The sequence below is a fragment of the Tachysurus vachellii genome, chromosome 2 (genome assembly GCF_030014155.1).
Source record: "Tachysurus vachellii isolate PV-2020 chromosome 2, HZAU_Pvac_v1, whole genome shotgun sequence".
In the NCBI taxonomy this organism is placed as follows: domain Eukaryota; kingdom Metazoa; phylum Chordata; class Actinopteri; order Siluriformes; family Bagridae; genus Tachysurus; species Tachysurus vachellii.
The window spans coordinates 19146807-19164065 of record NC_083461.1 but is presented as its reverse complement, the minus strand read 5'-3'; the positions used below and the strand labels follow the sequence as shown (position 1 = coordinate 19164065).

Genomic DNA, 17259 nt, shown 5'->3' with positions numbered 1-17259 from the left:
ACATGCCAATTTAACTCCCCTACATTCCATTCTTACCTAATTCATACTTCAGTTTATAATATTGGATCATTTCTGTTTTAAAGAGCAAGAACAGGAGCGAAGATGAATCGTTTTGGACCAAACTAACAGCTTTAACGCGTTTACTGGTGGTGATCTTCTCCTACGCAGCGTGTTACGTTCCTAGGGAAAGTGCAGGAACTATAACATTATGTAGTGATTTGATTGGGATAAATGTTGTTGACAAGACAGGAGGTAGAAGGTAGGATTATGCTTTAATGATGCACATACACAAGATTTCTGACAACACATGAGGACTTGGGACACAGCAGACAGGGAAGCTAGACTCACAAAGGTAAGAGAACATTGCCAGTGCCAAAGAAATGGACATTAAAAAGTTCTGCTCTATGGTCCTAACTGACAACAGCAAGCCAACTAACTGACTTACCTGACTAACCTATACTAGGCTAAACTAACCAAAATTAGTGGGTGGCTGCCCACCTGCCCCCTTACCTAGGGTGTCTATACTATAAAATGTCCTCTGTGGTGCATTGTTGTGTGCACAATCCTTCCTGTTCTCAAACCAAATGAGCTAGAGTAAACGGGTGTGCTAACAAACAGCTAAAAAATGCTAACAAAGGTTAACACATGCTAACAAATGTGTCCTTCTCTGGGGCTTCAGGGTGCTGCTTATAAACAGTAGGCTCCACCCCTTCTGGATGGAGTCTTGGTCCTTATTGGTCCATTTGACCATCTTTAGCAGAGCACAGGGTGCCAGTGACAACAGAGCAACACACAAAAGAACAAAAAAGAGAGAGGGAAACATGCAAAACTGCACTGACACATTACACAGCCGCCACTTCTGTTTTATATACACCACAACTCTGCTGTTGTTGAATTCTAATTGGCCAGAAGATGTTAATTAGCATTAAGTCCTGTATTCACAAAGAATACCGTTGCTGATTTTAGGTTCCTTGTCTTAAGTTTTTTTTTTTTATAAACATGTGAAAATATTAGCCAGAGGACTAAAGAAGAATGAGTCACAAACAGCTGGAAACAGCTGCTCCATTCATGTGCTTAATATATTTACTGACAGCTTTAACAAGGCATCAACTGTTTTACTATACTAATGATTGTAGAGCTGTAAGAGCAGTAACTGAAAATCTAGTCTTGCTGGATGAACTGCAATGAACATCAAATAACAAATGCTTTTTTGTAAAAAAAAAAAAAAAAAAAGTTAAATGTGGATTTCATAATGCTTTTTAAAATGTTTTTTCTTTTAGATGTTTATAAACTACAGGTCCTGTATTCATGAAATTCTTAGTGTATTGAGTTTCTCCTAGTGGCGTAATTAAAAGAAACGTTTTAGAAATGTGGGCATTTCCCCTTGAAATTAAAGAGAAGATCTTTGTAAAGATAAAAGATTAATAAAGCATCTTAGGAGGTGTTAGGAGTAGCGACAAGGACTTAAGAGTTTCTTTAGCTGATGAGAAAATGGCTGAAAGGTGAAGAGGGAGAAGAAATGTATTGTAGACAATATTTAATAATGATAGTGAGTTAATAAGATGATTCAGATTAGATCATTTTGGGATTATTTTTGTGACCAATCTCCCACACAACACACTAATGTGTGTGTGTATATATACAGGGAGTGCAGAATTATTAGGCAAATGAGTATTTTGACCACATCATCCTCTTTATGCATGTTGTCTTACTCCAAGCTGTATAGGCTCGAAAGCCTACAACCAATTAAGCATATTAGGTGATGTGCATCTCTGTAATGAGAAGGGGTGTGGTCTAATGACATCTACACCCTATATCAGGTGTGCATAATTATTAGGCAACTTCCTTTCCTTTGGCAAAATGGGTCAAAAGAAGGACTTGACAGGCTCCGAAAAGTCAAAAATAGTGAGATATCTTGCAGAGGGATGCAGCACTCTTAAAATTGCCAAGCTTCTGAAGCGTGATCATCGAACAATCAAGCGTTTCATTCAAAATAGTCAACAGGGTCGCAAGAAGCGTGTGGAAAAACCAAGGCGCAAAATAACTGCCCATGAACTGAGAAAAGTCAAGCGTGCAGCTGCCAAGATGCCACTTGCCACCAGTTTTGCCATATTTCAGAGCTGCAACATCACTGGAGTGCCCAAAAGCACAAGGTGTGCAATACTCAGAGACATGGCCAAGGTAAGAAAGGCTGAAAAACGACCACCACTGAACAAGACACACAAGCTGAAACGTCAAGACTGGGCCAAGAAATATCTGAAGACTGATTTTTCTAAGGTTTTATGGACTGATGAAATGAGAGTGAGTCTTGATGGGCCAGATGGATGGGCTCGTGGCTGGATCGGTAAAGGGCAGAGAGCTCCAGTCCGACTGAGACGCCAGCAAGGTGGAGGTGGAGTACTGGTTTGGGCTGGTATCATCAAAGATGAGCTTGTGGGGCCTTTTCGGGTTGAGGATGGGGTCAAGCTCAACTCCCAGTCCTACTGCCAGTTTCTGGAAGACACCTTCTTCAAGCAGTGGTACAGGAAGAAGTCTGCATCCTTCAAGAAAAACATGATTTTCATGCAGGACAATGCTCCATCACACGCGTCCAAGTACTCCACAGCGTGGCTGGCAAGAAAGGGTCTAAAAGAAGAAAAACTAATGACATGGCCTCCTTGTTCACCTGATCTGAACCCCATAGAGAACCTGTGGTCCATCATCAAATGTGAGATTTACAAGGAGGGAAAACAGTACACCTCTCTGAAGAGTGTCTGGGAGGCTGTGGTTGCTGCTGCACGCAATGTTGACGGTGAACAGATCAAAACACTGACAGAATCCATGGATGGCAGGCTTTTGAGTGTCCTTGCAAAGAAAGGTGGCTATATTGGTCACTGATTTGTTTTTGTTTTGTTTTTGAATGTCAGAAATGTATATTAGTGAATGTTGAGATGTAATATTGGTTTCACTGGTGAAAATAAATAATTGAAATGGGTATATATTTGTTTTTTGTTAAGTTGCCTAATAATTATGCACAGTAATAGTCACCTGCACACACAGATATCCTCCTAAAATAGCTAAAACTACAAACAAACTAAAAACTACTTCCAAAAATATTCAGCTTTGCTATTAATGAGTTTTTTGGGTTCATTGAGAACATGGTTGTTGTTCAATAATAAAATTAATCCTCAAAAATACAACTTCCCTAATAATTCTGCACTCCCTGTATATTTTCTGCTGTTGTGACATTTAGAGATGCGCTAACAGAGCTAACAACAGAGCTAACAATAGCAGCAGAAGTTGTATAATTTGGCTCTGACATTGGAGATATTTACATTTACATTACATTTATTACATTTGTTACATACAGAGGTTAGTGTATCTCTAATATGCTCATGAGCGTAATCCCTACACGATACACTCAAATATCTTAACATGGAAACAAAGTGAAGGCTTATAATAGACCAGATTTTAAAAGAGCTCCTCTTTTTTAAATTTTAATTGAACAACCAATCACAGTCTTCAAAAGAATGTGTCATACCTAGTAACAGGGTTAAGCCCCACCTCCTCTCTAAGATAAAAATTGTTGTATTTTTCTTGCTGAGTTGCTCTGAGATTGATCCTGAATCACTCTTAAGATAAGATTCCTATAAATTTTTAAGCTAAATTTGGAGGTCTCTAATATTATTCTTACAATCTGTTTGAATACTGGCCCAGATTTTTAAATAGATGGCAACTGAGTCCTAAATCACATACTTACACACTATTCTGCTTTGTTATGTACTGTAGTATAAATCATGTAAGCAGTGTGTTCATGCTGAATACTCCAAAAACTGCAAGAACAAGTACCTGGGTAATGCACATATTAAGTTTAGAATGTTGAAAACTTCATGTATTTAATGCTCATAGTGCTGCTTATGCAGCTGAAGAGGGTCTTTATAATTATGATCAAAATTATGTGTTGATTTTTAACATATTTAAAATTCAGCATATTCTACCAAAGATAGCAGCGTCGCGTTACGTGTTTATTTTTCACCATCAACTGTCAGGACTCAGCCCAGACTTTGGCCACGTGCTCTTGTTTATTTTCCCTGTCATGTGTTTGCCCTGCCCTTGTTTACTCCTCCCTGTTTCTGCACACCTGTTCCTCATGTGTTCATTGTTCTGTCTACTTAATCGTGAAACGTTGCCTATGTCAGCGCGGAATCCTTGTCTACTGATGTCGTATTATGTTGTCTCGTGTCCGGTCTGGTATTGTCTGTGTCCCTGTTTCATGTTCATTTGGGTCTGTTTTATCCCCGCATCCGCTGACATCAACTAGGAAACAGTTTCTTCTTATTGAGAGTTAAACACTGTGCACTGTGCATGTGTCATACACTGTGTACTAGATCACATAGTGTAACAGTGTGGTGTAGAACAGTGTGGTGTGTAACAGTGTGATGTAGAACAGTGTGGTGTGTAACAGTATGATGTAGAACAGTGTGATGTGTAAACAGTGTGATGTAGAACAGTGTGGTGTGTGACAGTATGGTGTGTAAATAGTGTGATGTATAATACTGTAGTGTGTAAATACTGTGATGTAGAATAATGTGGTGTGTAATAGTGTGATTTAAAATATTGTGATGTAGAATAGTGTGGTGTAGAACAGTGTTACGGTGTGATGTAGAATAGTGTTATGTTTAACAGTGTGGTGTGTAACAGTGTGGTGTGTAAATACTGTGATGTAGAATAGTGTGGTGTGTAACAGTGTGGTGTAGAACAGTGTGGTGTGTATCAGTGTGATGTAGAACAGTGTGGTGTGTAACAGTGTGGTGTAGAACAGTGTGGTGTGTAAATACTGTGGTGTAGAATAGTGTGGTGTGTAACAGTGTGATGTAGAACAGTGTGGTGTGTAACAGTGTGGTGTGTAAATACTGTGATGTAGAATAGTGTGGTGTGTAACTGTGGTGTGTAACAGTGTGGTGTAGAACAGTGTGGTGTGTAACAGTGTGGTGTAGAATAGTGTGGTGTGTAACAGTGTGATGTAGAACAGTGTGGTGTGTAACAGTGTGATGTAGAACAGTGTGGTGTGTAACAGTATGATGTAGAACAGTGTGATGTGTAAACAGTGTGATGTAGAACAGTGTGGTGTGTGACAGTATGGTGTGTAAATAGTGTGATGTATAATACTGTAGTGTGTAAATACTGTGATGTAGAATAATGTGGTGTGTAATAGTGTGATTTAAAATATTGTGATGTAGAATAGTGTGGTGTAGAACAGTGTTACGGTGTGATGTAGAATAGTGTTATGTTTAACAGTGTGGTGTGTAACAGTGTGGTGTGTAACAGTGTGGTGTGTAAATACTGTGATGTAGAATAGTGTGGTGTGTAACAGTGTGGTGTAGAACAGTGTGGTGTGTATCAGTGTGATGTAGAACAGTGTGGTGTGTAACAGTGTGGTGTAGAACAGTGTGGTGTGTAAATACTGTGGTGTAGAATAGTGTGGTGTGTAACAGTGTGATGTAGAACAGTGTGGTGTGTAACAGTGTGGTGTGTAAATACTGTGATGTAGAATAGTGTGGTGTGTAACTGTGGTGTGTAACAGTGTGGTGTAGAACAGTGTGGTGTGTAACAGTGTGGTGTGTAACAGTGTGATGTAGAACAGTGTGGTGTGTAACAGTGTGGTGTAGAACAGTGTGGTGTGTAACAGTGTGCTGTAGAACAGTGTGGTGTGTAACAGTGTGGTGTAGTACAGTGTGGTGTAGTACAGTGTGATGTGTATCAGTGTGATGTAGAACAGTGTGGTGTGCAACAGTGTGGTGTAGAACAGTGTGGTGTGTAACAGTGTGGTGTAGAACAGTGTGGTGTGTAAATATTGTGATGTAGAATATTGTGGTGTGTAACAGTGTGATGTAGAACAGTGTGGTGTGTAACAGTGTGGTGTAGAACAATGTGGTGTGTATCAGTGTGGTGTGTAACAGTGTGGTGTAGAACAGTGTGGTGTGTAACAGTGTAGTTTGTAACAGTGTGGTGTGTAACAGTGTGGTGTAGAACAGTGTGGTGTGTAACAGTGTGGTGTAGAACAGTGTGGTGTGTAACAGTGTGATGTAGAACAGTGTGGTGTAGATCAGTGTGGTGTGTAACAGTGTAGTTTGTAACAGTGTGGTGTGTAACAGTGTGGTGTAGAACAGTGTGGTGTGTAACAGTGTGATGTAGAACAGTGTGGTGTGTAACAGTGTGGTGTGTAACAGTGTAGTTTGTAACAGTGTGGTGTGTAACAGTGTGGTGTGTAAAAGTGTGGTGTAGAACAGTGTGGTGTGTAACAGTGTGATGTAGAACAGTTCGGTGTGTAAAAGTGTGGTGTAGAGCAGTGTGGTGTGTAACAGTGTGAAGTAGAACAGTGTGGTGTGTAACAGTGTAGTTTGTAACAGTGTGGTGTGTAACAGTGTGGTGTAGAACAGTGTGGTGTGTAACAGTGTGGTGTAGAACAGTGTGGTGTGTAACAGTGTGATGTAGAACAGTGTGGTGTAGAACAGTGTGGTGTGTAACAGTGTAGTTTGTAACAGTGTGGTGTGTAACAGTGTGGTGTGTAACAGTGTGATGTAGAACAGTGTGGTGTGTAACAGTGTGGTGTGTAACAGTGTGGTGTGTAACAGTGTAGTTTGTAACAGTGTGGTGTGTAACAGTGTGGTCTGTAAAAGTGTGGTGTAGAACAGTGTGGTGTGTAACAGTGTGATGTAGAACAGTTCGGTGTGTAAAAGTGTGGTGTAGAGCAGTGTGGTGTGTAACAGTGTGAAGTAGAACAGTGTGGTGTGTAACAGTGTAGTTTGTAACACTGTGGTGTGTAACAGTGTGGTGTAGAGCAGTGTGGTGTGTAACAGTGTGATGTAGAACAGTGTGGTGTGTAACAGTGTGGTGTAGAACAGTGTGGTGTGTAACAGTGTGCTGTAGAACAGTGTGGTGTGTAACAGTGTGGTGTGTAAATACTGTGATGTAGAACAGTGTGGTGTGTAACAGTGTGGTGTGTAACAGTGTGGTGTGTAAATACTGTGATGTAGAACAGTGTGGTGTGTAACAGTGTGGTGTAGAACAGTGTGGTGTGTAAATACTGTGATGTAGAATAGTGTGGTGTGTAACAGTGTGATGTAGAACAGTGTGGTGTGTAACAGTGTGGTGTAGAACAATGTGGTGTGTATCAGTGTGATGTAGAACAATGTGGTGTAAAACAGTGTGGTGTAGAACAGTGTGGTGTGTAACAGTGTGGTGTAGAACAGTGTGGTGTGTATCAGTGTGATGTAGAACAGTGTGGTGTAGAACAGTGTGGTGTGTAACAGTGTGGTGTAGAACAGTGTGATGTAGAACAGTGTGATGTGTAACAGTGTGGTGTGTAAATACTGTGATGTAGAACAGTGTGGTGTGTAACAGTGTGGTGTAGAACAGTGTGGTGTGTAAATACTGTGATGTAGAATAGTGTGGTGTGTAACAGTGTGATGTAGAACAGTGTGGTGTGTAACAGTGTGGTGTAGAACAATGTGGTGTGTATCAGTGTGATGTAGAACAGTGTGGTGTAAAACAGTGTGGTGTAGAACAGTGTGGTGTGTAACAGTGTGGTGTAGAACAGTGTGGTGTAGAACAGTGTGGTGTGTAACGGTGTGATGTAGAACAGTGTGGTGTGTATCAGTGTGGTGTAGAACAGTGTGGTGTAGAACAGTGTGGTGTGTAACAGTGTGGTGTGTTACGGTGTGATACGGTGTGTGGTGTGTAACAGTGTGGTGTAGAACAGTTTGGTGTGTAACAGTGTGATGTAGAACAGTGTGATGTAGAACAGTGTGATGTGTAACAGTGTGGTGTGTAACAGTGTAGTTTGTAACAGTGTGGTGTGTAACAGTGTAGTTTGTAACAGTGTAGTTTGTAACAGTGTTATGTGTAACAGTGTGATGTAGAACAGTGTGCTGTAGAACAGTGTGTGTTGTAGAACAGAGTGATGTAGAACAGTGTGGTGTGTAACAGTGTGGTGTAGAACAGTGTGGTGTGTAACAGTGTGGTGTGTAACAGTGGGGTGTAGTACAGTGTGGTGTGTAAATACTGTGATGTAGAACAGTGTGGTGTGTAAATACTGTGATGTAGAATAGTGTGGTGTGTAACAGTGTGGTGTAGAACAGTGTGGTATGTAACAGTGTGGTGTAGAACAGTGTGGTGTAGAATAGTGTGGTGTGTAACAGTGTGGTGTGTAACAGTGTCTTGTAGAACAGTGTGGTGTGTAAATACTGTGATGTAGAACAGTGTGGTGTGTAACAGTGTGGTGTAGAACAGTGTGGTGTGTAACAGTGTGATGTAGAACAGTGTGGTGTGTAACAGTGTGATGTAGAACAGTGTGGTGTGTAACAGTGTAGTTTGTAACAGTGTAGTTTGTAACAGTGTGATGTGTAACATTGTGATGTAGAACAGTGTGCTGTAGAACAGAGTGATGTGATGTAGAACAGTGTGATGTGTAAACAGTGTGATGTAGAACAGTGTGGTGTTTAATAGTGTGATGTAGAACAGTGTGGTGTGTAACAGTGTGATACAGTATATAACAGTGTGGTGTGTAACAGTGTGATATATAACAGTGTGGTGTGTAACAATGCGATGTAGAACAGTGTGGTGTGTAAATAGTGTGATGTAGAATAGTGTAGTGTGTAAATACTGTGATGTAGAACAGTCTGATGTGTAAATATTTTGATTTAAAATATTGTGATGTGTAAATAGTTTGATGTAGAACAGTGTTACGGTGTGATGTCTAATAGTGTTGTGATGTAGATGTTTAACATTGTGGTGTGTAACAGTGTGGAGTGTAAATACTGTGATGTTTTACAGTGTGATGTGTAACAGTGTGATGTAGAACAGTGTGATGTAGAACAGTGTGGTGTAGAACAGTGTGATGTGTTACAGTGTGATGTGTAACAGTGTGATGTAGAACAGTGTGGTGTAGAACAGTGTGATGTGTTACAGTGTGATGTGTAACAGTGTGATGTAGAACAGTGTGGTGTAGAACAGTGTGATGTAGAACAGTGTGGTGTAGAACAGTGTGATGTAGAACAGTGTGATGTGTTACAGTGTGATGTGTAACAGTGTGATGTAGAACAGTGTGGTGTAGAACAGTGTGATGTGTAACAGTGTGTTGTTTAACAGTGTTGTGTGTTACAGTGTGATGTAAAACAGTGTTGTGTTTAACAATGTGGTGTTTAATAGTGTGTTATAAAGCGACAGGGATCTTCTTAGTTCAGGTCCTTGATAAAAAGATTTAGTTTTAGGGGAAATTAAGCCACGGAATGAAAGAGGCTACATGCTAGCACCCTGAGGAACAGCTGAGAGCAGCTCGGTGGCTAATAGGCCCATGAAGCAGCATGTCATCTTCTGTAGAGAGAGGGATTCATCTTACTTTCCCCCTTTTCTGCCCCATCATCCTCCATTCCCACCTTGCTCCCATTTATCTGCAGCTCTCTCAGATGCTTCAGTTTGTTTATCTCAGCACAAGGAAATTGCTTGGCTTTTTCACTCAGCAGCAGCTGATAAAGATGACATCCAGTCTCACTTTGTGTTTTTCTTGAAAGCCTCTAATTAAAGGATTTATGGACATGGATTTATTTATTAATCCATGTGTTATTAATTTAATTTCATGTGCAATTACAAATTCTTTAGGAGATGATCATCACTTCATCAGCTTAACGTCAGGAAGTCTTCGGCTCTTGAATACTGTCAAGTGTGTTGTCTCACCTTTTTGCTGTGTGTGTATATGTGTGTGGGTTTAACTCTACTGAAAAGAAATAAAAAAGTTAAAAATCATTTGAAGCAATATTTTACACTCGTATGGCCATGAGCGTTGCAGAGAGCTTCACTTCATCAGGCTAATAAACTTTACCTGAGCTCAGGAACATGTGACTGAATGAACAACATCTCAGGCTTAAATTGGATTTTAAAAAAAATAATTAGGCAATAATTAAAGATTATGGCTGAATTTCTTTCATTTTAAATGTTTTATGTTTTAAATGCCAAAAAGGAGCATTAGTGTATCAGAAATCCACAGCCATATAGGCAGCAGACAAACAAATCAGCTGTATTTTTAAACGGCGACGTAATAACAGTAAAATCAGGTTTTATATTTCACTGTGTTAAAGCTTAACATCATGTTTCTGCTATGCGTTTATATATAATGTATAAAAGTTGCTGGTGTTCAGAGTAAACACGTTGTTTTACGTGAAATTCTGACTCTAACCCTCAAAGCGATGTGAAATTTGAACAAATAAGTCAAGGAGGTTTGTTGGAATTACAATTGAAACACAGTTCTGAGTAATGAACTTCTGCAAACTAGAAGTCTGGTTGGATGAGATCTTAAATCTGTAATGCTCTGAAATCTGTTTCTTTTCTCTGCATGCATGCATAAGGCAGAGGCTTACAGTTTTCTTTTTCTGCCAAATCATATTGCAGTCTAAAGCAAAGAAATGCAATCTGTTTTATTGCTTTGCGTTTTTCAATCCACCGTTTTTAATTTCGCCTCAGACATAAACACTGGTCAGAGGAGATGGTCTGTTGAAAATCTGCCAGGAGAGCACTAGAACACTACACTCAGGAAAAAAAAATACTGGCAACTTGAAAGACTTAATAATCTGAATGGGCCACTCCTAAAATCAAGTTGGTGTAAGTCGAGTCTAAAATACAGCAACTCTTCCTCATACTGACGTGTCTTTTTTTTTAAGACAAACTCTATCCTTGTCTCAGACATGAAAAGAAATAAGACATTCTCGGAGCGCATCAGCTTTAGAAAGATCTTGGACTAGTTCCTTCCAGCCTTCACTTCCTGCCACACTATGATGATGACTATAATGTTTTGTAAATGGTGTAACGGTAACTAATGGTGTTTCCTCAGGATCCTGGAGCTGCAGGAGAAGGGTGACCTGGACGTTCTGAAGCAGAAATGGTGGCCTCGTCAGGGTCGCTGTGACCCAGGCACCCAGCGAGGGGCACCGGCTGACGGACGCTCGCTCAAACTGCACAGCTTCGCCGGCGTCTTCTGCGTGCTGGCCGCCGGGCTCGTGCTGGCCTGCCTGGTGGCTGCCCTGGAGACCTTCTGGAGCAGTAGCAGCAGCCACTGTCGGCGAGAGCAGCCCAAAGAGGTGACCGAGCACAGGGCCGGGAGGGCTGACGATACTGCCACACTCTACTTTACGGATCCGGCCGCAGACACGAGCCCAGACTTAGTCGAGCTCCAGTACACGCAGCTATAGATGTGCTCTGCTGAAATCAAAATTGGTCCCTTTCCATAATAAAATAAAAATCCATACAAAGACGCCATTTTTTTGAGCATCTCGTCCACATTCCCTCTTTCACGCCAGGCACTGTGATTTTCTCATTTCTAATACAGCACTACTGTCCTTGTTATACAAGGACTATAGTGCTGATTTATTTACATTTATTTATAATTTGAAGCGTAGAAATTGCTGACTTCTTATTATTCAGTGCATATGCTTTTCTGTTCACCTTTCCCCAGTCCTTACAGAATAAGATCTCAATTATTATCCTGAGACCAGACCAGAGATTTGGAAATTAGTTGTTTTTTTATTTTGTATATATATGAGACATTCTTCATTATTAACAATTCATAATCGCCATCATAATTCGCCAAACGAACATTTCATCCATCAAATCGGCCAAACCACTTTTTTTTTTTTACTGACGCGAGTCCGGCGTGTGCGCTTTGCATTTCAAACTGTAAACAGTGCATGTAGTAGAGTCTACAGAGGCGTGACATGGATCCATAAACTAAAGTGTGGTGAAAAAGGATGTTTGCATGGGTCAGATCCCACTGAAGCAATCAGACGTAGTCAGTCACCCCCAGTGCTTTAATATGTCAATGTGGAGAGTTGAAATTTCTCTTTACGTCTTTTTTGTTATTCTTCTTGATATGTTTATGATCTTGTGCAGGTTACTAAGGATTACAGAGTGAGAAGGGTTTCAGATCCATTGAGATATAATGATATTGCTACTGCTTCATCGGAGGGGAGCAAGGACATTTGGACAGACAGAGAGAGAGACTGGGATGAAACAGAGGCTATTGACACAGGTCAGAATAGAACTCGTGCTGTCCAAACGGGTCGCACCTGAGGGGCGGGCAGGGGAGAAAAAACCACAGGGGGTCATTAGAAATATCGGAGAATTGGGCTTTCATTTTATTTTACCTCCTCTAGTCAAGAACTGGGATGAGAAACGCTTCACTTACCTTGAGATTAGCTGTTACTTTCTAAAAAAAAAAAAAAAAAAAGAAAGATCAACGTTCGATCCAAAATCAGCCGTTGAATTTATGTCGAGTTTCAAAATCAGTGCTGTGCATAAGTATTCACCCCCCCTTTTTCCACATTATCTACACAAGCCTTTCTTTATTCTTTGCCCTTTCTAGCTGCAGGAACAGTTAGAATGTTCCTCTGTCTGACATTTTTACCTGTTCTTCTTGACATAACTGCTCAATCTCTTTCTGACTAGACTGAGCGTATTTGCAGGTCATGCCACAAATTTTCAGTCCGAGTGAGACTGAGACTGAGGCTGGGATTCGACTGGTCTGCTGAAACACATTCAGGCTTTTGCTCTTTGTGCAGTCTCAAGGTTTACTTCTAGGATTGTCCTCCATTCCTCTACTCCATCTTTCCTCTCCATCTCACACTCAACCCTGAACACTTTCCCAGTCCCTGCTAATGAAAAGCAATCTCACTGCATGATGCTACCTCCACTGTGCTTCTCAATGTACATTTTTTTTTATTAGTAAATAATTCTGCATCCTAGATTGATTTCCCAGTTCAGTGCATTTCTGTTCCAGGTTGTATCGTTCCACATTGTGGAAAAGTTCAAGGGGTGAATTCTTATGCAAGACACTGCATAGTAAAATACACATTCTAAAGCAGGCCAGGAGGCGTTAAAGTCAAAGATGCTCAAATCTAAAAACACTCATTTGTGGGTCAAATCTGAAAAATAGACATTAAAAAAATTATATTTAATAAACACCAAAATGGCAAGAGCCATTCACCATGATTTCTGTTTGTGTGTGTGTGTATGTGTGTGTGTGTGTGTGTGTATGTGTGTGTATGTGTGTGTGAAAATCAAATCAAAGGAGACAGAGATATGTGTGGGTAACTACAGACTGTAATGTCATGCATGTAGATTCTATAATCAGAAGCACATCTACAGTGCAGGCAGTGGTCAAGGCTACACACACACACACACACACATAAGTGAAGCTAGAAATTCCGGTAAGTGTTGGAAGTGCACAGAAATCCATACAGACGGCAACTTTCCCACATCGTGTGGAGCAGTTCCACGTTTATTATGAAAGAGTCTTCTTTATTCTTTAATGAAAACAGCAGATGAGTCCATCAGCATAAGAATGATGGGATGATTGACAGCTTCAGATTTGTGCTTTGAACTCTCGATATTAACTGACCTCTCTGGAAGCCCTGCCCCCTTTCCACCCTCTCACAGTAGTAATAAAATACATTCATTTTCCCGCTGAAGCGTCATCCTCGCTTTCTGACCGGAGATGGAGGATGTTTCCATTCATGTGTAATTAATCTCTAACTTTAGACATGCATATAACTAACCTCTAAGTCGATTTATTAGGAAATAGATTTATTAGGAATCCCACTGATTGGTTTGTCTGCCATTAATAAATAATATATGCACTTTCACTGGGTCTAAAGTGAAAAACACTGAAAGGAAAAACATTCTTTAGTTTTGGTCAAAGTGTCATTTTGCTTAGAATTGGAATATCAGTGATCATTAGAAAGTGATAAGTAACTGTGTGTGTGTGTGTGTGTGTGTGTGTGTGTGTGTGTGTGTGTGTGTGTGTGTGTGTGTGTGCTTTAGGGTAACCACCAGACACTTAGAGGGAAAAAGCTGTTGCTTGACAGCTTTAGATCAGATGTGGACACTAGAAAGGTTTTTCATTAATTGCTTTACGTTTCAACCTTTTCTTAGAACGAAATTGTCACCGTAAACAATTCTAGTGTCGCTCACTTTTCATTCCCCCCAAATAAGTGGTGGTTTACCTAAACTTTACACACACACACACTCAAACAGATATACACACATACACAAACATACACACATACATATACAAGAGCATTATTGCTCTTCTTGCTTGTCAGGTCTGTTAATGCCCCAGAGTCAGAGGAATGTTCTGGATGGAGGAGGAATCAGGTCAGGGGTTTGCATCAGGAGTTTGTCTGGGTGTAGAGAGTGAGAGTGGAGATCAGGGATGGTGTGAGAGTCTTAGTCTGAGACTGGAAGTGTTGCCTTGATTAGACAGAGAGGCTGACTGGGGGAGACTGTGGGGAAATGGGTCAGGAGGTGTGGACTGCTACAGAGCAGGACTGGACACTGATCCAGGGCCAAAGACAAGAATTAGAAAGTGGACACAATTATTAATCTGTTTATTAATCTGTAATTAGTCTGATTGATGAGTCTGAATCAGACTTTGATTCGTTTGCTGTTTGGGCTGGATTCAACACGCCACACATAATTATTCAAAACAAGTCACCATAAAACAAAGGAAGGAAAATGTTGTGCGATTTGTGTTTAAGGCTGCAAACGTCCTCATAAACCGCTTTCTTCACGGGGCAGAAATATACAGAGTGGGAAAACGTTTAAGAAGCTCTTACCAAGTGAGATCCTAGAAAATCATGAGCACGGATTACACAGAGTCGGCGCTAAATATATTAGAACATAATTATTAACCAATAGGACTTATCCAGAATTTAATGAAGTTTCTCTTTTTGTTTTCGTTCATCAATCTGAATCTCCTGAACACACAGTGACAAGAGGTTCGACAAGATGTTCGTACAAGATTATTGTCACGTCAGCAAGAAGACAGAGAGTCCGAGAGACTGTTACAGATTATACATAACAGAATAAACAAACAATTACAGGATAAATTACAGCATGTACAGAGTCTGTAGGAGAACAAAAATTACTCTAATATCACAGGCTGTAGTCATTTATCATTATTGTGTGTAAACAAGCTCAAAGTTCTTTGCTGAAGCATAAAAGCTCTCAGTAAATCATCTCGGCAACATTGGATCCAATTTGAGTCTAATCATCATAAAATAAAATTGCTTTTATGACCAACCAATGATAAGATTTTCTGAAATACAGATCCCCTGACACTTGTTTAATTTTCTGTCCATGCTTCAGTGTAATTTCACGTTTCATACTGATCCTGAATCCTGATCTCGCTTAGCTAACACATTTTCCTCTCCACTGGCCAAATTTGATTTCAAAGTGCACATTCTATACTTCTTCCTCAATTTGATGCTATACAGACAAATTCAACTGGGCCTTTTATTGTGGAACTTTGATCAACGAGAAAAACTAAAGCAAAAAGAGAAAGCAAGAGAAAACAAATAGCGTGGAGCTTCAGAGTTCTCAGAAAACCTCCCTCCCTTTCCTTCTCTCTTCCTTCTCTCACCCTCTCCAGGACAAGGAGGTGAACCTGGAGCAGGTGCATCGGCGCATGAACAGTCTCATAGACGAGGACATGGTGCACAAGCAGATCCCCGGGCCATCTATCGAGATCTCTGCCCTGGACATCGGTGGCATGCAGCCGGGCCAAGCGGCACGGGAAGCTGGCCGGGATTTCGCGGGCACGGCTCTATCCGTGAGCACCTTCCTGCCAGAGCAGGCCCATGGAGTGGGCAGGACACTGGCACCAGGGCCTGGCACTGCACTCCCGCTGCCCCTGGGCAGCTCCACCATCCCCTCCTCCATCCAATGCAAACACAGGGCTCCCAACGGGGGTCTCTTCCGGCAGAGCCCCGGCAAGACGCCCATGCCAATGCCCTACCCACCAGTGGTAGGAGGACCCATCCCCGAAGCCATTGAATCCACCCACAGCACGTCCATCTGAGGCCACCAGAAGCAGCTTTCCTGCAGGAAGCGTCGGGTCACGGCTGTACCACTGGGATTGTAATGTATAAAAAGAACAAAGAAAAAAAATCACACACACTTAAGGGTGGAGGAGATTTTTAATATAGATACAAAAACACAAAAACAAAAAAAATCTTGTAAATATTTGTAAATTAAAAAAAAAAGAGCGAAGTGAGTCAAAGTGTATTTTGAATATTCTCAATTTTTGGAGTTGAGTTACAAAAACAAAATGAAAACGAACAAAAAAAAAAAAAAGAAACTATAAAACAGACTTTAAAAATGACTGTTTAAATGGCTTTGTAAATTTTGTTCTCTATGGATAAAGACGCAAATTCATTGTGATTGTTTTCTAAGTGCCGAAATAAAAAAGATGTCTCTCCGCAATTTGTTACGATTATCACACATGAATCATAATGAAGATTATTTCCTTTTTTTAATGTTTTTTTTTTTCCAGCCACAATCATTCTCTAGTCTCCGAGAGCATCGTCTTGTTCGGATGTTCAGCTGTTTTTCTTTCTTTAACACGGTGGATGATGGATGGTTAAGCGTTAGTCTTCACAGTGAGGTGTATAAGCGATTCTGGAAGGCCTTGAGCACAAGTTTCCTAAAGGAGAAAGTGAAGAAAAAACAATTTGCTCATTTGTTCTATTTTATGTATGACTGCTTGATCAATGCAAACTGTGTGTCAATAGTGATAACTTTTTATTTTTCATATTTGTGTGATGATGATAACATGCAGTTGTACCATACAGAGATATTTTCCTTCAAAGAAAACTGCGAAGATCGATCACAAACTCTGTAAAGACAAATATCAAATATAAAAGGGATGAAACAATACATGCTGTGATATATTTTCTTTTTTCTGTTCTCTACTTCTTTTATTTTTCCTTTTTTTTTTGGTGGGGGTGGGGTTCAGGGGGTGAGCGTAGAGTCCTGCGAGGAAAAAATCTTATTGTGTCATTATGAAGTATTTTTATGAGGAAATTGTGTGTGTTTTTTTGAAGGTTCTCTGCCCAGGCGATTCTCATTGACTTTGCATCACAATACGATGTTCAGAAATATGACTGGTGGAATTGCACATATAGTTCTGATCTTTTCTATGATTGTGTAATTGATTTTGCTTTGTTTCCACCTGAGCCTGAGAATCAGTCTGTGTTTCATTTAACTGCGCTTTCTCCATGTTTCAACTCTTAATCTCAGTAATCGGTCGGTGGTGCTGGAGGACAGGACAGATATCTGACAGTGGCTGTAGATAGATGTGCTGTTATCCTGAAAGACTCCACTGACTTTCTCACATTCAGAAGTCAGATAAGGACATGACTTTTTTTGAGTGGAGACCTCCTCCATCAGTGC

General features: G+C 40.5%; 1 protein-coding gene across 2 annotated transcripts in view; it reads left to right on the top strand.

Moving 5' to 3' along the window:
• The window catches only part of grid1b (glutamate receptor, ionotropic, delta 1b), a 319760-nt gene extending 303004 nt beyond the window's left edge, over positions 1 to 16756 (top strand). Inside the window, exons 15-17 of one of the 2 annotated variants that reach the window (XM_060862311.1) lie at positions 10865 to 11111; positions 11920 to 12058; positions 15458 to 16756. In XM_060862311.1, the coding sequence (XP_060718294.1) occupies positions 10865 to 11111; positions 11920 to 12058; positions 15458 to 15861 (790 nt within the window). In that variant the 3' untranslated portion in view covers positions 15862 to 16756. The remainder of the gene's footprint in view (positions 1 to 10864; positions 11112 to 11919; positions 12059 to 15457) is intronic. The other variant, XM_060862319.1, reaches the window with a different exon arrangement.
• The last annotated feature ends 503 nt before the right edge of the window (positions 16757 to 17259 follow it).